This window comes from Ahaetulla prasina, chromosome 7, assembly GCF_028640845.1.
Source record: "Ahaetulla prasina isolate Xishuangbanna chromosome 7, ASM2864084v1, whole genome shotgun sequence".
NCBI lineage: Eukaryota > Metazoa > Chordata > Lepidosauria > Squamata > Colubridae > Ahaetulla > Ahaetulla prasina.
Window position 1 is genome coordinate 33,544,634 of NC_080545.1, and position 21,697 is coordinate 33,566,330.

General features: G+C 35.1%; 1 protein-coding gene across 1 annotated transcript in view; it reads right to left on the reverse strand.

Annotated features, from left to right (window-relative positions):
* Positions 1–913: 913 nt before the first annotated feature.
* Positions 914–21,697, reverse strand: part of FOXP2 (forkhead box P2) — a 1,142,483-nt gene continuing 1,121,699 nt past the window's right edge. The window contains exon 27 of the mRNA XM_058190721.1: positions 914–5,006. Within this exon, the coding sequence (XP_058046704.1) occupies positions 4,862–5,006 (145 nt within the window). The 3' untranslated portion in view covers positions 914–4,861. The remainder of the gene's footprint in view (positions 5,007–21,697) is intronic.

The window sequence follows — 21,697 nt, forward strand, 5'->3', positions numbered from 1 at the left end:
GGAGCACCCGGAGGCTTCAGCTACTCCAGAATGCAGCTGCGCAGGTGATAGAGGGAGCTGGTCAGAGCTCCCATATAACACCAATCCTGCGCAGACTGCACTGGCTGCCTGTGGTCTTCCGGGTGCACTTCAAGGTGTTGGTTACCACCTTTAAAGCGCTCCATGGCTTAGGACCGGGTTACTTACGGGACCGCCTACTGCCACCGCTTGTCTCCCACCGACCCGTGCGCTCTCACAGAGAGGGACTCCTCAGGGTGCCGTCAGCCAAGCAATGTCGGCTGGCGGCCCCCAGGGGCTTCTCTGTGGGGGCTCCTACCCTATGGAACGAGCTTCCCTCTGGACTTCGCCAAATTTCGGACCTTTGGACCTTTCGCCGCGAGCCTAAGACCTATTTATTTACCCGTGCGGGACTGGCATAGAACTTTTTAGTTGTTTTTAGGGTTTTAAATTTTTAAATTAGGTTTTTGGATTTTAAAGGTATTTAAATTCGGGCTAAATTTAATAAGTTTTTTAATTGATATTTTATTGTATGTATTTGATTGCTGTTTTTATTCTGCCTGTTCACCGCCCTGAGTCCTTCAGGAGAAGGGCGGTATACAAATTAAAATATTATTATTATTATTATTGTTGTTGTTGTTAGATAATTCAGATTAGAACATGTGTTTATTATAACCATAGGTAGAAAAGTATAAATAAATGAGTGTTTGAACAGCTTCATGTAGTATTTGTAAAGCTAACCTGCCTTTAATCTTCCTTTTACAGCCCTTGGGGCCCCTCCAAAGTTTGTCATAACCACGCTGCCAAACATTATATGATTCCTACATAAACATACAGGAACTGAGCTTGTAGGGTGGAAGCATGACTTCTGAGAAAAGAATTAAAACCTTGTGGGTTATAAATGGGTCAAAAAAAATTAAGACTTTTTATTTATACACCAGAAATTTAAGCAAGTGAATGAAATGGCTTCATTTACAGTTTTTACATCCAGAAGCAGTGAAAACACTGTACACATGAATGCTATAGTAAAATTTACATATTCTTTGTTAAATATGCCTGATTTATGGACAAAACCTATTCTGATTTGCACTTTTGAAATAACAAGGGAAGGGTTTGTAAGTGCTTTATAAGCAGTAATTACACTAGTCTTTAAAAAATGTACCCTAATATCGGAATGTATTAGCTAAATTCAGGAAGGAGAGTATCCACAAGTGAATGTCCAATTTGAGGAATCTGAGAGAAACAAACCATGGTCCCTTGAAATTGGTTCGGACCAGGACAGTCAAATCCTTCATCTCTTTTTTCCTTGAAATAAAGATCATTTGCTGTACTCCTAGCTGGGTAGGCTTTAATTCCTTCATTACAAAAAACAAAACAAAAGAACAACCAAAACAAAAACAAAAACAAAAAACAACCCAAATCACATTTTCTGAAATTAAAGAACTGTAAACACAGAATGCTGATGATCATTTTCTCATATCTGAGTTATCAAAGGAAAACCCAGTTAGCAGTATCTAATGCTTATAATATTCAAATGACATTTTAATTGATTTTGAAACAGTACAACTGTGTCATGAATTCAACCATATAGAACATAAGCTTTAAGTCCATTAGGTTTAAGCAATTTGTCTTTGTAGACTAAAACTATGTAAAATAAAGTCTGATAACTCCCTGGTGTTAGAGGTAGACAGTTTTCTTTCAAATCCTAAGTTTGGTCCTTTATTTTATTCAGCAGTGAGAACCATGAATACAGAATGAACAACAGCTGTTACAATTCTCAACCATGACTTCTAACGTCAGAGAATTCTAGGTATGAACACAGTACACATAATGAAAAGTATCAAAAATTAGTTTACCTCAAAAAAGATAAATAAAACAGATATATTCCACCAATACATAAACAGAAGTTGTGCTACAGTTAAAATCTGCTGTATACAAAAGATCATAGTCCCCATTACCAGCTTATGTTAGAAGCAAGAATACATGAGCCATTTAAATTGTCAGACATTATGCTTTATAAGGTATGCACAGAAGTTCAAGCAATAAATACATACATTAGTTCAAAGCCTTACAATAGCTACGCAAAGCAGATGCAGAAAAGCAGGTTTGCTATTACTAGCAAGCAATGATATCAGAGTAAAAATTCATGAAATGCATTAAAGCAACATTTTTCTTAGAAAAAGTCTGGTCATTTATGGGTCCACCAACATTTTTACATAATATGCACAATTATCAAAATACAGACCAAGCATCTCAGAAAACTCCAAAAAACCTAAAGTCTATTTTTCAAAGCAATTGCAGTTTTGGAGGTTTTTCTGGTATAATGTGCAAGCAGCTATTTTTTCCTTTAAACTGTATTTATATAAAACCCATGCAAAACTCTACAGGTATATGCATTCTGTGGCTGAGACTTCCTTTCAAAAAGGTTTGTAACTGAGGTATGCATACTTTAGCATTGTAGTCTTAGGCCACCTTCTTGATGGTCCAATTATCACTGTAACTTCCAGTCCATCAAAGTCTTTGAACATGCAATTGAAAGAAATATCAGTTCCTTTCAGTCATCCACATATCAGGGATCCCAGATGACTTGGGGAAAACCCTCATTCACATGTTAAGCTTTCTTTTGATGTCACTACTTTAAACATTTTGTTATCATGACCCAAAGACAAATGTAATGAAAAATAGCAGTTACTGTGATGATCTCACAATTCATGCGATCTGCCATAATTGTTCTAATTTCTTTTTGTTTTTTTCTTTTGCAGAGGTAGAAGCTTTCAAAAAGTCTTTTGGGTAAGTGGGAAAAACCCTTTCGAAAGCCATTTTGTCCTTTTATTTGGCGTGATAGATGACTGTGTTTCTCTTTAAGTTTATTTGCTGATTTCAGCAAAGAATACAATGAGCTTAGTTTGCAAGACCCAGGCCCATCACATGGAACTGGTACTTATGTTAAGCTCTAGCAGCCACCTTCTGTGGAAAAAAAAACGGTTTGTAAAGCAATAACCATAATCAGGTTATGAGGTCCCTTGGTTGCGGGGGGGAATATTATCAAGACTTGGCACATGAAAAGCAACATGTAAAGTTTGTAGGATATAAGCAAACATTAGACTATACTAATGTCAAATACACCATTATTGTACCATTGTAATTTGGGGTTTGGAGTTGTAGGAAGATAGGGATGGAGGAGGAGGAGGAGGAGGAGGAGGAGGAGGAGGAGGAGGAGGAGGAGGAGGAGGAGGAGGAGGAGGAGGAGGAGGAGGAGGAGGAAAAAAACAGGAGAAGGAAAAACAGCATTCCAACAATTTGGCCTGTGCAAGTCTTCCAAAGGGAGTGTATTGTTAGTGTTAGTATCCCGTATTAACAGAGGCAGAATTTTTTGTAACTTTGGTTTGACTGAAAATAAATACCATGGACTACAATTGCTATAATCTTTGCTTTCATTGTAAAAACTCACCTAGATTACTTTAAATCAATATGAAATTAATTTTTGGCTTTACTAGACCTTTTTTTATGTTTGGTTCCTACTTTTTTGTCATTTATAACTTAAGACTATAAAAAGTAGCACACAACGAAGTTTAAGACCATACGAGACTTCTTCCAACAACATGTATTCATCACAGGGAACGGGAGTGGGCATGGGGGAAACCAGTCTGAATGGAGAGGGAACATAATTAAAAAAAAACATATTTTACATAACAATACACAATCTGCATTTGCATCAAGTACATCATTTTGGTCAGTGATCCATGTTTGTTGCTTTCTATTGTTAACTTCTGCACAAACTTCATTCTCACCTCTGTTTTAAAATAAAAACAAATCTTCACTGCATTGAGGTTGACTTTTGGTCTCAGAAGATTACACTGTGACAAAATTGACTTTTTCCCCATATTTATTTCTTGGACTAGGGCTAAATGAAAAGATCCCAGAGGTCTTCAGAAAACAGCAGGTAGTTCATGGAAAAGTTCCTTTGTACTAATTAAAGTTACAGAAGGCTGACCAAAGCATGTGGCTGCTTCTGTCATTGAGCTATTGGCCATTGTTAGAGTAGGCTTTGGTTTGCAGCTGTAGCCTTTGACTGTGTTTGCAGGTAGACAAAGCTTTATCACAAGGAGGTAAAGAGTACAGTTGTAAGATATATGCAGATATGCAAATGTTTCTATGGTGCTTGCACAGACAATGTTAGCTTAGGATTGCACTTTACATCTTAACACTAACAGCACAGACTGGAAGCTTAGATTTTAGATGGTCGCAACAGTCTAATTACTGTGGTTTGTTAGAACTAACTTATGTCATTTACAGTTGGTGGCACCAACATGAAAAAAACTAACATTCTGTAGTTTAAAATTCAGCTAGATACAAGCAGTGACACTAATTTCTGATACTACTCCTGTGCAAATTAAAAACAATAGCAACAAGTTGAACTTGACCAGCAATTGTTTCTAACATTATTACAACTACGGTATGCTGGAATTTTCACATTGATGAAACTAACACTATTTTTGGCAGTATATGAGGCCCATTTGCTTTCTATAGAACATGTATCCTCATATTCAGTCATGTCATGAACCCTTGTTAGCCGCATTTTTTAAATGGGCAAGCCATTATATATAAACAGTTTTGTTTTTCAAGAAAATCAGTTTATCTTTAAAAAAGAAAGGAAAAAAAACCAAAAAAACCCCACAAGCTATTTGCCTGCTTGTAATTGGATTCCCAAAGGGCTGGCTTAATGAGTTCCTTTAGGATTGTTTCTCCTTTATCCATGCTTAATAAATAGTCACAGTAAAAATCTGTCAAATATTCATGGTTATGGAGTGGTTGGGAAGGTCAGTGTTATGTCCCTTCATTTTGAGGTTTCCCAAGTCTCTGTTCATTCCAGATCTTCAGATAAAGGCTCTTCTTCAATTTCTCTATCATCTTCCAATTCTGGACTGTGATTCGCTGTTGTCACCAAAGACATTGGACAGTCTTCATCCTCAGCAGTCACTGGCTCTTCTTTGACATGGATTGAGTGTCTAAGGAGAAGACAGTGTGTCAGAATTTTACTTATTTAGTACATTTGTCAGTAGACAATGAGCAATTTTCTCTTTCTTCTATCACAATGAAAACATTACAAAATAGGATTCAGACTAAAGAATTCTTGGCCTACTCATAGAATTTCAAGATAGCAGTCAGAATTCTTATTGGATTTACCTGGACTTGTGCTCTTCATCTGATTCTGGCTTTGTATCTGAATAATTGCATGTTTAAATATGCTTGTGTTTGAACTGTTTATCATATGATGCTTTACTTAAGCTACCTGAATTCCAATAGAATTTGTAATTGTCAATATAAATATAAATAGCAAAATAATTAAAGGGAACTGTGAAAAGGATAGTGAGTACAGAAAATGTAATCTTACACCAACAGCATCTCTAGTCCATTCATACCTTCCTCATAATCATTTGACTTCTTTTAATGTTCTTCAAAATATGAAAGAAAAACAGGATTTCTGATTAAATGAATACCAACAAATCAGTGACTAATAATTTAATATACAAAACTGTCAGCTGCCATCTTCATTTTCTTTGAAGCTCTCTAGCAACTGCCAAAACCAGTGGGGAGGGGGCATTTGGAAGGGAAGAGTACTGGAAGTGTGAAGGAATGCTATGAGAAATTGGGGAGTATGGACACTGACAGGAAACAGAGCTGCCAGACTGAGATATCTTCCTGCCTTCAACGACATCAGCCCTGGGAAAGAAATTTACTGTGGTGCCTGAGGCACCAGGTTCCCAAAGCATCAGAACAGGATCTGATTGGACTATTCTCCCAGGGGGGAGGAATTTGGGCATTGGGGATTGCTTTCAATATATGATTTTCACATGTTTTTTCTTCAGAGCTTACCTCGCTCACGCTGCACTCAGCATCTCTAGTAAAAATACCTTTTATTTCTAACACCTATGGAGTCAAGGGAATAAGTGTGGCCAATCTGACAAAGTGTTATTTTCAATATATCAATGAGGGTTTTAAAACATGCAACCTTATGTATTTTTGAATGCACCTACACATAATTTTATCTAATTATTTTTTATGCTGAATGTGACAAGTGTGACAATATAATGATGGAAAATTAATCAGTGCATATCCTCAAGTTTTTTCCCCCTCTAGCTGAAATGCACATGTTTGTTTTGGAGAAGGAGTGAGGTAGGTAGAAGCTTGGAAGGTTCAAACCAGGCACCTGATGAAAATATTATATAAATAATAATAATGAAAAAATACATCCTCTTTACCCTGAAGCAAGAGAAGACCTGTTTTTTTTATCTAGTTAATAGAAGCCACAGTCTCTCATTAATATGCAGGGCCAGCATGCTGCTTCTCAAGAGGAAAACCTGCAGCCAGTCTTTGCCATTAATCAACTTCAGCCCAGCAGTTCAGTGAGACATGATGATACATGTTTTTAACTCTAAATTAATGAATATCTTTACCAACTGTCAATAAATGAAGAAAAACACTGGTGAGGAACACAAGTTGAGGTGGGAAATTTCCAAACACAACAGAACGATGGGGGGAAGTGGGTAGCTAACAAGAATAATAATGCTGTCACACACAAACAAGGCTTAACATGATCCAGGCCCTACCCAAGGAAAGGGTTGTGCTGCAATGGTAAATCTGCCAAAACCTAATTATTTTTGACACATTAGATGCATCAGGGAATTGCTCTGAAAAAAATCCTTATCAAATAGTTTTTGCATTAGAAAGTGACTGAATCTGCCAGTCATCTCTTGGGCTATGCTCTTCAATGAAAGAAGTAACTTTGAATTTTAAAAGGTACAGATTGCTTGAATATTCAATGCAAAGTAACTTATTATTAAAACCTTATTGGGAAAGCAATCAGTTTTGTTGTGTTTTTCAGTTTTTATATTTTAATAAATTGTTCACTATTAGAAAAAAGGATCATCTTAAATACCTGAAATCTAAAAAAAAAAAAATTCTTTAAAAAGCTGTAATATTACCCCAAATCAACATCTGAATCAGTCATTACAATGTAAAGTCACAGAAATGTCACTGCAATAGGTTTGTTCTGCAATTGTTAGTATGTCAGCTTTTTGTTTATACATATTTTGGTTCAAAGGAAACACGATATTTTATAACCACTGGCATTTTTCAAGGCCTACGGTAAGTTAAATTTATCTAAACAATCAACTCCACTTTAATAATTGTCTAGGGATGCAAATTCATTTTACTTCAAGAGGTTCACTGCAAAATGCAGCTTTTTAAAAGTCCTGTTGCTAATATTTATCATAGCCCAGAAAACCATCTTGGAAATATGTATTTAAAAATATTAAAGCAAAACAAATGAGTCTAAACTATTCAAGGTTGTTGTAGTCATAAAACATTGCAAACCTTTTCCCAATGTGAAAAACATAGCTTACAGTTTTAATTTGCATTAATTATAAATCAGTAACATGCTTGTGTGGTTTGAAAAAGCGAGAAAAATTATTAGTTCTCTCAGTCACTTTATGCTGTATTAAGATGTCTGGATGAGTCATTTAGTATTTAATGAATAGCAAGCATTATGAAGTCAGAAATAAATGTGTTCTATGTATCTTTGAATTCATTGCTGCAATTGGAATGAGACACTTGCATATTGTGACAGGATTATTACTAGCAATCATGCACAGATATGCTGGGGATGCAAATAACGTTATTAGCTGTGTATTGTAATGAAATAAGGTGTATTATCATTCTTTATGGTGACACTAATCATATTAGCTATGCTTCAACCAAATTTATAGTACATAGCAAAGTTGCTTGTTTTGGGGTTCCTCAATTCTCCAGTAAATTAATAGAATTAAAGTTGCATCAATATAAAAATGTGCAAAATAATATATCAACAAATCAAAGACATGTCATTCCCTGAATCAGGAAATGCTTCCTAAAGCTTTAACAAGAAGGTGTGCAGGAACAATGGTTACGCAGGAAAAATGAGATTGTCATAGAACACATCCAGCGTAGGTACCAGTACTTAATTGCAACAATGACAATTTGCATCTGGATCGTGCATTTTGTTGCTTTTATGCAAGTCACCATACAGTGGATTTTAAGTGAAGAGTCATTTTTTTAATAAAATAAAGAATAAATAGGGAATAATATATACTATGCATACTCCTCATGCTACAATGAGCTGGAATTATGTTACATAAATCAGGAAATATAAATAATGGGAGAAACACGCACACCTCTATATATGAGACGCATCACAGATAATTACAAAAAATAAGTAGCTCTTTCCTTATTCCTTGTCTGAATAATTTACAACTTGAAAAAATACATTCCCCAAATCCATTAGATAATTTGATATATATCATGTTAGTAAGTTTATTACTCCATTGTATTTATATCCCTCTGAGCCTTGAATAAAACAAATAGTAGAATTTTTTTGTCTTATTGTATTATGAAAAATATCAGATACTGATGTTTTTCCTTTTTATTCATTTATATGTATTTTGCAGAAGCTAAATCACATTCTGAAGGTAATCATAGATGGAGTTTTATAGATAGCAACAATTTACTCATTTTAGAACAGTGCACTAACATGTATGTCTCCAGAATTATTTAAATCAATCTTTGGCTTAATATAATGTATTCTACATGGATCTTCCTTTGTCAAGTGTCTACAAAATAGTCTGCCTAAAATGTAATAGCTATTGTATTCAATAGATTGGATTTGCGATATGTAGCTCATTTTCCATAATAGTTGCACTGGCTTCTAATCTCTTTTTAGCCAAAATTCAGATTATGGTTTACCCTTTTTAAAGCTTCAAATTAATGCTTCCCATTTTCCTTCATTACCAAAAACTGCTTATCAGAAAGTCTTTTTTATCCAATATAGGCAAAACACTTTAAGTCAATTTAAATGTCTCTGATGTGTCCCTTAGCCCAACCTTTGGGCTAACCTTTGCCCATTTTTGGGTTATTTATCCAGGTTTGGGAAGTACTGCTTTAAATGGTTTTAGGTCAGAATAATTGAAGGAATAGTTCTTCACACATAAGGTAGGAAACGGTAAAACAAGAGTCTCTACTCCATATAATTTAGTCAACTGAGCTCCACTTGGTGATAGTGCAAGAAATAGCCTTATGACTGGCTTGTGGTAGATTTACAATCATAACACATGGATACAGATTTAGTACATCTCTGATAACACTATAGCATCTTGTAATGAATTTTCCATTTTGCCTGTCAAGAGGATATTTTATTGCTCCTTTGGAGAATGAATTTTATGTTGTACACCTGTTTTCTAATCTGCCAACTTTTAAAATTGTTTGTTTTAAGGCATTTTAAAGATAAGCAATAATAATAATTTGCTTCCATACATGAACACTCACATTTTAATAACTGCAATCTAAATGCAGAGTTGACAACCATAACCATAAAACCATAACTACCTTACTGTTCATCAAGGACCATTATGACAAAGTATACTGAAAAACCTAGCTCTGACAATTATTGTTCCAAAAGAAATCTGTAATTTAAAATATATTTTCCAAATTTAATTTGATTATCTAATCTGGAAGCAGAATCATTATCCATCTATACCACCAAATACTTTTTGATGATTAAATGCATAATTTATTCTAAGATCCCTACTGGCACAGTAAAACTTTCATTTTTTAAAAGGCCCTATAAGGTTGGAGGCAATAGGAAAGTTGTATTTATATGTTGTTCCTGCTACTTCTGGGATAGAAGATGTTGGCTGTGGAGGAAGTTGAAGTGCTACTTGCTGCAGAGACAACTATCACTACAGATATCAGAGGCAATACTTCTCTTTCCTGGGAAGCACATCAAATCAAGTACAGTTTCTCCCCCATCACCATCTCTTGCCATTAATCTGTTGCCTCTGAGAGAATTTAGATGGGACTTGCGGTTACACCCATTTTTCTGTCTTATCTTCCTCAAAGAACGTCAAATGTTTCTAGCATTTGTTAATAACCATGCTACTAAATTCATAGCAGCATTTCACAGCAAATCGTTTTTTGTATATGAGTGTGTGTTATTTCATCAACAATACAATTGTTCGTGGAATTATATGTATTATTGGGTCAGTCAAAACAAAGACATCCACTTCAGGCTTTAGTCCTGATTTTGCTAACAATGTGCAAGCATTTTAGAAAACTGTCTTTACAATATAAGGCCAAACTATAGCATATGAATGTACATGATGGATGAGCATCCCAGTTCTGATTACCATACAAAATCTTAATCCTAAAAGTTTTCTTCTCCAAATACCACTTTTTCACAGCTATTGCTTCATGCTCTTTCAGAGCTAAGCAGTGTAATACAAACCACACACATTGCAATATATCGCAAAAGGTCAGTCTGCTTTTTAGTTGGAACAGAAAATCTGTCCATAACCAAAGGTTCTGTTCTCCATTCAAATGATTAAGTGCAGGTGAAAGGATTCAATCATTCATAGCAAGCCAAATCTTAATAAAAGCAGCTCTTACCTCTCTGAGTACTGTAAATAAAAACGTCAGAAGTTGTGTTTTTTACATTTTGAATTCACCCAACAGAAAACCAATATTTTTCCCCCCCAAGAATATAGTATTTCCCAGATATTCAGAGGCCATAAATTCTTGGCTTAGTACCAAATTCTCTACCTTTCCTTTGCCATTTCACTTATATAGACGAGAGGTCGAACGACTAGCCTTGTGGTGCAACCAAAACAATCTGGAACTGAACACACTCAAAACCGTAGAAATGGTGGTAGACTTTAGGAGAAACCCTTCCATACTTCCACCTCTCACAATACTAGACAACACAGTATCAACAGTAGAAACCTTCAAATTTCTAGGTTCTATCATATCGCAAGATCTAAAATGGACAGCTAACATCAAAAACATCATTAAAAAAGGACAGCAAAGAATGTTCTTTCTGCGCCAACTCAGTAAGCTCAAACTGCCCAAGGTGCTGCTGATTCAGTTCTACAGAGGAATTATTGAGTCTGTCATTTGCACCTCTATAACTGTCTGGTTCGGTTCTGCAATCCAACAAGAAAAACACAGACTTCAGAGGATAATTAGAACTGCAGAAAAAATAATTGCTACCAACCTGCCTTCCATTGAGGACCTGTATACTTCACAAATCAAGAAGAGGGCCGTGAAAATATTTACAGACCCCTCGCATCCTGGACATAAACTGTTTCAACTCCTACCCTCAAAACGACGCTATAGAGTACTGCACACCAGAACATCTAGACACAAGAACAGTTTTTTCCCGAAGGCCATCACTCTGCTAAACAAATAATTCCATCAACACTGTCAAACTATTTACTGAATCTGCACTACTATTAATCGTCTCATAGTTCCCATCCCAATCTCTTTCCACTTATGACTCTATGACTATAACTTGTTGCTGGCAATCCTTATGATTTATATTGATATATTGACCATCAATTGTGTTGTAAATGTTGTACCTTGATGAACGTATCTTTTCTTTTATATACACTGAGAGCATATGCACCAAGACAAATTCCTTGTGTGTCCAATCACACTTGGCCAATAAAATTCTATTCTATTCTATTCTATTCTATTCTATTCTATTCTATTCTATTCTATTCTATTCTATTCTATTCTTATGGTTTTTCCAATTTTAGTCAATGGCAGAGGGATCATGGCAGTTGCCAAACAGATTATGAATGTCAGAAGTTCTATTTAAAAAACGTCTTTGAAGCATAACAGAAATTCTGAGCATTTCCAGTGTTGATGACTAAAACGCTATAAAGACTTGCTGCCATTTAGACTACGCTAAATGAACCTTATTATAAATTAGCTCCTTCATGATGTTCAAAGTAGCTCCTTAGCTACATACCATATAATTAAATAAAATCAAGCATAAAAGCAATTTGCTTTGCTTTTTTTTAAATGTTCAATCATTTCTAAAGTTTACACACCTTACTAGCTTGCTCAGAAAACAGCTAATTCCACCAGTTCATTTTTATGGAAACAATATAGTCATCAGCACTTGGATCTGTCAAATTTCCTATGTATAAAAGATTATTCACTGTCATACTTCAATGCAGTATTTGTTTATTTTCTAGGTTTACAGCATTTCAGCAATGCACTGAGTATGAATTTGTGTCACAATTCCATATATCACAGGGTAAACCCTGATCCTGCTTGCAGTAATTCATGCTCTTGTAACTTCCATGTTAGACTATTGTAATACACTCTACATGGAGTTGCCCTGCCCTGAAGACTATTCAGAACTGGTGCAGAATGCAGCCATAGGGATAGTAAATGGTGCCAGATACACAGGCCTTGTTATACCAGTCTTGCATGAGCTGTACTGGTTACAGGTGTGCTTCTGGCTGTAATTCAAAGTGCTGATGGTTGCTTTTAAAGCCGTACATGACTTGGGACTGGTATTGCCTTTTTTCAAGAGTCTCTACCCATCCAATGGGGTCACATAGAATGGGAATGCTTCCAGATCCCATCAGCCAAAAAAAGTTGGCTGGCAAGGAGCAGAAGATGAGTGTTTTCTGCAGTGGTCCCTGCTCTATGGAATATCCTCCCTTCAGAGATCAGAATGACCCCAACCCTGTTAGCCTTTTGTAAGTCCCTAAGACTGTGTTGCTGACCCTGGAGCACTAAATGTGTCAAGGACCCTGTTTCCTGGCTATACTGCTAACCAGCCAAGTATCTTGCTCCTATGCATGTTTAATTTGGATATTTTTAGTGTTTTTATTGATTTTACCATTTTTATTGTTTTAAAGTATTTTTAATATTTTTAACTGTAACATATTTTTTGAATTGTAAGCTGCCCAGAATCATTGACTGAGATGGGTGGCCAAAGACATTTAATAAATAAATATTCCTGACTTTCATTTTAAAAGGAAGGGGGCACTCCACATAAAGGTCAGGTAAACAATCACTATATGGAAGCACAATTTTTAGTCTTTACTGAATCCAAACATTTAAAAATTTATATCCATTGCGTACAATCATCTTTTTTCTTCTGCTATTACTCTCCTTTTCATGATTACCTCCTAGCTGAACTGGTGTGTGAAAAAAATGGCAAATCTCAGAATAATTTGGAAGCAGAATGTATATAAGAAGGGCATGGTTTTTGTTTAGTTCATTATGGCAAAACTCACAGGTTTTTCTAAAACCAGAAATATTTCTAATGATATATAAAGAGTGAAGCATGTTAGAAAAGGGCTGCAAAGGGATGACCAGTGGTGGGATTTAGCCACTTCGCACCACTTCGGGAGAACCGATTGTTAACTTTCTCAGCAGTTTGATGAACTGGTTGTTGGAAGAAATCATTAGGGTAAAGAACCAGTTGTTAAATTATTTGAATCCCACCACTGAAGATGACACATATTTTACATACAAAAGCTCCTTCAGTATACCGACAACACTGAACAAAACAGGCAAATGGTGTACTTTTAAAATAGATCTTGTTACTTCAGTGGCTTAGTAGACATCAGTTGTTCCTTGATTGGTGCCAAAACATTTAACTTTTCTAATTTCCTAAGTATTAAATAGCTTGATCAGGTTGTTTTTTTTACTTTTAGCTAATCTATCCAAACAACTAAGTTCAATACTAATCTTCTTGCTTACTGAAAGTAAATACAATTCTCTTAAAAGTCCTTGAATCAAATTCACCAGCACCTCTGTTAGTATTATTAATGTATATACTTTAATTAAAGAAAAAATAAATATATTTGGCCAAATAATGAATATTTTAGGTGCCTACAAAATCTAAATTTTATACTACCTTGTTTCCCTGAAAATAAAACCCTGTCTTATATTTTTTTTGAACCCTGAAATAAGCGCTTGGCCTTATTGCCATGCGCTCAAAAGCCCATTTGGGCTTATTATCAGGGGATGTCTTATTGGGGGGGGGGAACAGGATATTTTCCTTAGGCCTAGCTTAAGAGACACAAGACAGGAACATAATAATTAAAATTGTATTAAGGTATTTTGTTAAAATCTGCAGAAAAAAACAGAATGTTTACAGGATATAGAAGTCTTTTTTTTTGCTAGCTGTTTGAAGTTTTGCCAAAATATGTCAGATTTTTTATTATTCATTCAAATAATGTATATGGTTTCACTTCATTTTCTACAATTATGAGATCTAAAAATAAGGTTTATATAAAAAAGCTGAATAAATAAATAAAAATAATGCACCACCACTTTGTCTATATCTGCATAATTTAGTTTGCAAACCATAGCTTCTACTTTTATTGTAAGAAATAATACCTGGCTGACCATATAGCTGAAAACTGCACAGAACTGGGTCTATGTAGGAGACCTCCAAAGGATACAAGGACTACATTAAAAAATAAACAGAAACAGAATCCTTCCAGACATTGCACATCACTTCTTTTTCTGGTGCCAAGAAAATTACATGGATGAATTCATGAAGTTATCAGAAGTTCAGCTCAATTTGAAGGAGATTTGACTCGACTTTTACTGTAATTTGTAAGGTAAACTCTGCTGTCTTCAGGTCCCTTCCCAACCTGTTCTCTTGTATGGGTGGCAATAAAGATAACCTGGTGCAGTAGTCTGTCTTGCCTGGATGGGTTGCCATAATTTATTTTAGTTATTTGGTTCTCTTTTCTGAAAAAAAAAAAGGAGTTTTCTTTCTGATTCAGGATGATGTATTTCCTGAATGAGTAGGTCCTACAGCAACTATATTGACAGTATAATTGAGAGGTTTACGAGAACATGCTCCAACATACCAAAACGTAGAACAGAACAGAATTTTAACAGAATAACACAGTTGGAAAGGACCTTGTAGGTCATCGAGTCCAATCCCCTGCCCAAGCAGGAGACCCTAAATCATTTCTGACAGATGGCAGTCCAGTCTCTTCTTGAAAGCTTTCTTTGGAGAAGCTCTCACAACTTCTGAAGGCAAGCTGCTCTATTGGTTGATTGTTCTCACTGTCAGAAACAGTCTCCTTATTTCTAGGTTGAATTTCTCCCTGATAAGTTTCCATCCATTATTCCTTGTCTAGCCTTCAGGTGCTTTGTAAAATAGGTTGACCCCTTCCTCTCTGTGACAGCCCCTCAAATATTGGAACACTGCTATCATGTCTACCTGGTCTTTCTCTTCACAAAACTACCCATGCCCAGTTCCTATAACTGTTCTCCATATGTTTTAGCCTCCAGTCCCCTAACTATCTTTGTTGCTCTTCTCTGCACTCTTCCTAGGGTCTTGACATCTTTTTTATAGTGTGGTAACCAAAACTGGATGTAGTATTCTAGGTGTGGTCTTACTAAGGCTTTATAGAGGACCTCACATGATCTTGATTGAATCCCTCTGTTTACGCAATTTAGGATTGCATTGGCTTTTTTGGCTGTCACTATACACTATGGGCTCATATTTAATTGATTGTCCACTAAGACTCCAATATTGCTCTCACAGTTACTGCTATTAAGCTTCGTTTCTCCCACTCTATATGTGTACTTTTGATTTTTCTTGTCTAAGTGTGAGACTTTACTTTTCTCTACATTAGATTTCATTTTGTTAGTTAGGGCCCAGTGGTCAAGTCTGTTAAGATCCATTTGGATCTTGAGCCTATCATCTAGGGTGTTGGCTACTCCTGCCAGTTTAGTATCATCTGCAAATTTGGTAAGTTTCCCTTCTATTCCCTCATCTAAATTGTTTATGAAGTTATTGAAGAGTACTGGGCCTAAAATGGAACCTTGTGGTACCCCATTGCTTCCTTCCCTCCATGTAGACATAGTATCATTAAGGACCACTCACTGTCAGCCAGTTACAAATCCATATGATGATGACGATGCTATCTATCCCTATTTTTTTCACAAATAGGTTGTGGTCTACCTTGTCGAATGCCTTGCTAAAGAAATAAATAAGCAAAACATTCCTAATCCACTTACCATGATAGAGACTGATATACATTTTGAAAAAAAACTGAATACAATTAATAAATTAAGTAAATTATCCAAATAATTGGATGTGCCCTTTTTCTCAATAGTCTTTCTCTAAACAGAGTTGAACCTGTTTTTCTATCACCCACCCAAAAATCAATTATCATTTTTCCTAACAGATATACCCCTTGAAATATCTGCCTCAAAGGAAAAGAGGTCTAATTCTTTAATAAAACAGTCACTACAACTATCAGTGAATTCTGGCAGTTAGTTATCCAGTAGAGCATGAATTGGAGAGGGAATTTCCTTCTATTTGGCAGGAAAGGAAGATAGAAAACTCCCAGTAAAAGCAACAGTTGTTGGGGCTGATCGCTGAAAGGCAACAAACAGGGACCATTCTGTTCAAATGAGAGATCTGTCCATTCTTTTCTGTCTTAATTCCTTAAAAGAAATTGGGATTAGCCATCTATGTTGTGTGTGTGTATAGTAGGAATTATGCACATACACTCATGCACACCACTCACCCTCTCGACTTAGTTTTCTCAAAAAAAAAATTGTCAATAATTAGTCTGAGTGAAAATCAATATTTTATGTGACATTTTTCACCATTTAGGGGTAGTCTCTTTTGCACTGTTCTTTTAAACAAAGCTATTTTTTCCAACACATTTGAAAATTAGGAGAAAAGTTTTCCTGTTTCACCTATACTCTGGGCATAGTAGGAAAAATTTGAAAATCCTCTGGAGATTACAAGATTGATTAATTCTAGTATAGCACATTCAATCAAAATCTTTAGAAAACTTAATTAGAATAGTTGTTGCTTTCTAATTTGTGGGTTTCCTCTTGTTGTTTACAACTGTGTCTTGTCTCTTCTCTAGGAACACAGGTAATTCATATGGGGACTTCCTTTCATTTTAGCCTCACAAGATAGACTTGTAAGATAGACTGAATTGAAAGAGTAATTGGCATAAACCTATCCAGTTGTTTCTAGATAACAACTAGAAACTGTGAATTGATAAGCCAAAATAGTTAAGTAGAGATCTCCACTAATTTATCATTTGTTGAAGGTAATATCCTATGACATTCCAGCCCCTTGACATACTGGAAGTATAGGCTTGATCTGAAAACATTTTTCACTCCCAGTTCACAATTGAAAACTAACTCATTTCCTGGTAAACAATCACTGCAAAGAAATAATGTTTGATAAAAGAACATGTTGGAGCTGAAATCCACTGTTTTATTAATTTTAGAAGTGCTTAATAATGACTGGGGCCACTGTCAAGAGGAGTATGAGTGCACACTTTTTAAAACAGTTTCTATTTCATAATCTGACAAATGCAATTCTAAAGCTAACTTCAGTGTTTCCTAACCTTCAAACAAGTATGCTAAAAAAATTACAAACTTACTTGAAGTACTAGAGATTACTTGCTTAATAGCATCATGTTCCATAAGCTGAGTAATTTTCAGAATCTATCATTTAACAAACATAATATTAAGCACTTTTAAAGTTAATAATACAGTGGATTTCAGCTCCAACATGTTCTTCGTAAGTTTTCAAGATGCTTCTCTGAGTTTCCAGGAGTGCAAATAACCATGGAAAGAAAAATGGGATATAACACAATCATTACAGAGGAATCCCCAAGCTATAATGATTGAGCTAAGAAAAGCACTATTTATATTTCCTTTCTGATCAATACACAGACCTTGATATGAAACAGAATTAGACTCCCTTGATGTTAAAACATAGTAGCTACATTCTGAATTTGAAACCCACCCCTTGGGGACTTACTAGGAGCACAGAAATATATACTGATCTAGCTCTTGTGATCCAATCTAGCAGTGGACATTAAGAACAACTGGCACCTTCATACGTATAAGTAATGGAAGCATGAATACAGAGCTATTTCTGTTTACAAAATTCTCCTGATTATTATTTATTATTTATTGAATTTTTATACCACCCTTCTCCCGAAGGACTTAGGGCGGCGATGGCTGGGTGAGAGATTTTAATTTTCTACTTGTCTAAGCAATGGATATTATTTTGAACAATGTTTAATGTGCATGCTTCTCTCAGATAAGGTTCACTACATTGTTGCCTTTAAAAGTAAATAAACAGGTAAAATGTGTTCAGGTAATGATGATGATCCAAATTTCTGCATAAACAGAGTTTTGGGTTGCCTGATGATGTTATGGTTTTAAGTAAGAAAAATAAAACTCTAAAACATTGAGAAGTAAGGCACCTTAAAATTGACCTTGTCAAATCTATAATTCAAAATTTAAAGGAAATGAAAAGACTTTCTAAAATCACATAGACAATGTTAGATATTTTGCTCTAACAATGAAAGTTCATTCAATAAGAAATTTTAAAAACTGTTAACATATTCCTACTGATTTGACCATCCTCTTTTGTATTTTTAGTTTAATACAGGTTGTCCTTGGCTTACAACCACAAGTGAACCCAAATTTTATGTTACTAAGTGAGACAGTTAAGTAAATTTTGCCCCGTTTTATGTCCTTTCTTGTCACAGTTGTTAAATGAATGAACAGCAGCTGTTAAATGAATTGGGCTTCCCCATTGACTTTGCTTGTCAATGGGCTTCCCCATTGACTTTGCTTGTCAGAAGGTTGCAAAAGATATCACAGGACCCCAGGATACTGCAATTGTCATAAATATGAATCAGTTGCCAAGTGTCTGAATTTTGATCATGTGACCAAGTGGACCCTGCAATGGTCATTGGGTGAAAAAAGGTCATAGGTCACTTTTTTCAGTGCTGTTGTAACTTTGAACAGTCACTAAATGAACTGTTGTAAATTGGGAACTATTTGTATTTCTATATTTGTCAAATCACAGTTTGATGAGATATTTCTAATGGAAGACTGAGGTTTAAAGACTTCCTATAAGCTTGGACTTAGCCAAAATAAGAACAGCTTTTTTCTAGGCAGAATTAAAACCATAGTTTGACAACTTGGATATCACTGCAAATTTTGTTTAACAAACTAGGCAATTTCATATAGACAATAAAAATTGGAGAAGATAGAATGGAATTTATGCACACAGAGGCACAATCAATCCAACAAGCCATTGTCTGAATCAGGCTTGTGCCCCCCCCCCCATGTTGATGTTTTAGACTAGAGCCAATACATTCTGAAAATACATAGTCTCATTTCAAATATTATACAGCAAAATATATAACTATGGACTTCTATATTTTAAATTGGACTTCTTGAAGTGTTTCGGTTCTTACAATAAGCATTATAGTTGGCATAGAAACTAGTCACAGTGATGATCTACATATTGTATGTTATATAAATAAGAACTGTAAGAGTGAAATTTGTTTTTACCAGCTATGAGAAAGGTTGATACTAAAGAACATAAAAAAGGCAACTAAACAATATCTGCCCCAAGGGATGTAATATAGTATTTGACCATTCTCCACATTTGATTTATTTAGAATGAATGAGGTAATATTATGATTTACTACTGAATAGGGACGCCAGTGGAAGTTCGTAATTAGAGTTTTCATCTTAAACTCTCTTAGAAAGTTAGCCTCAGAAATATTGCATTGGGGAAAAAAGTATTTTTTTTTCAGTTTCATTTATAAAAATATCCTGCAAATTTCCAATATAACGAATTTGGCAGTTGGACAAAGGTCATGAAATGTTCAATTTTCATATTAAAAGAGGCCATGTTTTGTAGAAGCACTTGTTCTTCACTCCATGGGGATGAATCAGAAAAGGGCCTCTAGGCTGCTTTGAACAGAGCACAAAACAGAGGAAGAAGAAAGATAACTTGAAATTCTTTTAAGAGAAGCAGGAAAGCTGTAAAAGAGTCAGATGCTTTGTAGATTTTCAGAGATTAAATGGAACAACCAAAAAAGCTTAATGAGATTGTTGGAAAACCCAAATGATTGTGCATAGATATAAAATGTGCTTTGATGGATGGAAATAAAATTCAAGAACAATTTGGAAAATTGATGTTAAGTATAGGGCTTAACATCACTTATTAGAATATATGAGGACATAGAACCGATTGAAATCCATGGAATAAAAATGTAGACCTTTAGTGTGTGAAGTTGTGATTAAGAGCCAATTTGGTCTAGTGGTTAAGGCACTAGGCTAGAAAGCAGGAGATTGTGAGTTCAAGTCCTGCCTTAGCCATGAAAGCCAGCTGGTAACCTTTGCCCAGTCACTCTTCTCAGCCCAACACAACTCATCTTGTAGGGTAGTTGTTGGGTGGGACTATAGAAGGAGGAAAGATAAAAGGTGACCTTTTACAAATATTGCAAAGGCAAGATACAAATAAATAATTTAAAAATATGTCCATAGCAAAACTTATCCACTTTCACTCTTCTATCTTTCTACATATTAATTGTTTCTGCTTAAGCCATCATATCATTCCAATTAAGAAATTATTAGAATGCTAGAGCAGCTCTACAAACATAATTTGTAAGTTGGTATAAATGGAATTTCAGTGTTGTTTTATTGCCATGTGTCATTACAACTTTGATTTCATTCTCTTCTATACATGCATGCACACATACCTGTATAATTCCTAAATAAAAGATCTTTTTTGGATCACATTATTGTTTATTAGAAATTTTCCATTATTGTTATTATGGCACTTAGAGATTGATTCACACTTGCATATTTGTAATTTGGTTTTTCTTTTATATTTGATGGATAAATGAACTAATTCCATTGATGATGCCCTATGACTGAGGTGATGTGACAATATATGACATGTGATATTAGATCTGTGGATAGCATTCTCACATATATGAGACATCTTTTGCTTTTTGATCCATGATGGTTTAAATCTGTTCACACATGTGAGACTTTACATGATGTTGCCATTATTATCAAGGGATGAATTTTGATGTATAACTTGAGGCTTCTTTTTGGGTTTGAACGCATTCCAGAGCTGGTTAATTTGGGAGTTTTCTTTAGTTGGTTGTTGTTAGGTTTTTGTTTGGTTGGTTAGAGTTTTTGGATGAAATTGTCTTTCAATTTGTTAGATTTTCATTAGAAGTAATTATAACCATAACAATAACAGTTAATATTCAGTTAGAATCTAAGTTTGAGAATGGACATAAGATCTAAAATTATTGCTCTGTCCTACAAGCATATTCATTTGTAGAGATTTAAAAGAGAATAAATGAAGTTTTCAATAAAATCATCCATGTACTTTGCTTCTATATATTGTAGATCTCACAAATCCCCAAGGATCCTGCAAACTTCAACAATCTATACTATGGGGATCTGACACTTCTCAGCATAAGACAGCTGCAGGCACTCTATCACTAGAGTGATCTTTTTGTTAAGAGGAAGTAGAGGATGTAGAAAGAATTGTGCAACAAATGGAGGTTATGTTATATAAAAAAGAACATCAATGGTTTGATCAAAAGCATGTAACATTTAAGCAAGTAAAGAGGAAATGATAAAGGGTTGCAATGGCTGCCGAGTGTAATAGCTTATAAAGCTAGAAAGATCAGAGGATTGATGAGTAGGAAAATAAAATACAAGAGGCTAGAGTTGAAAAGTAAAGGGAAACAATATAACCTGAAGAATGGGAAAATATGTTTTGGGAAGTTGAATGAGTGACAATGTTATTTCTGAACATACAGTTCATTCAGAAAGTATTCAGACCCCCTTCATTTTTGTCAATGCTGCACCCTGATTCTACAGTTGTTGAAATTTTTTCAAAGTTTTTCCTCATTAAACTAAGTACCCCACTTTGTCTCTATAGAAGGCCTCACAGCTGATAAAGCATACTGTAGCCTAGCAAAAGCCATGAGATCAAAGGAACTGCCTGCAGAGATCAGAGACAGGA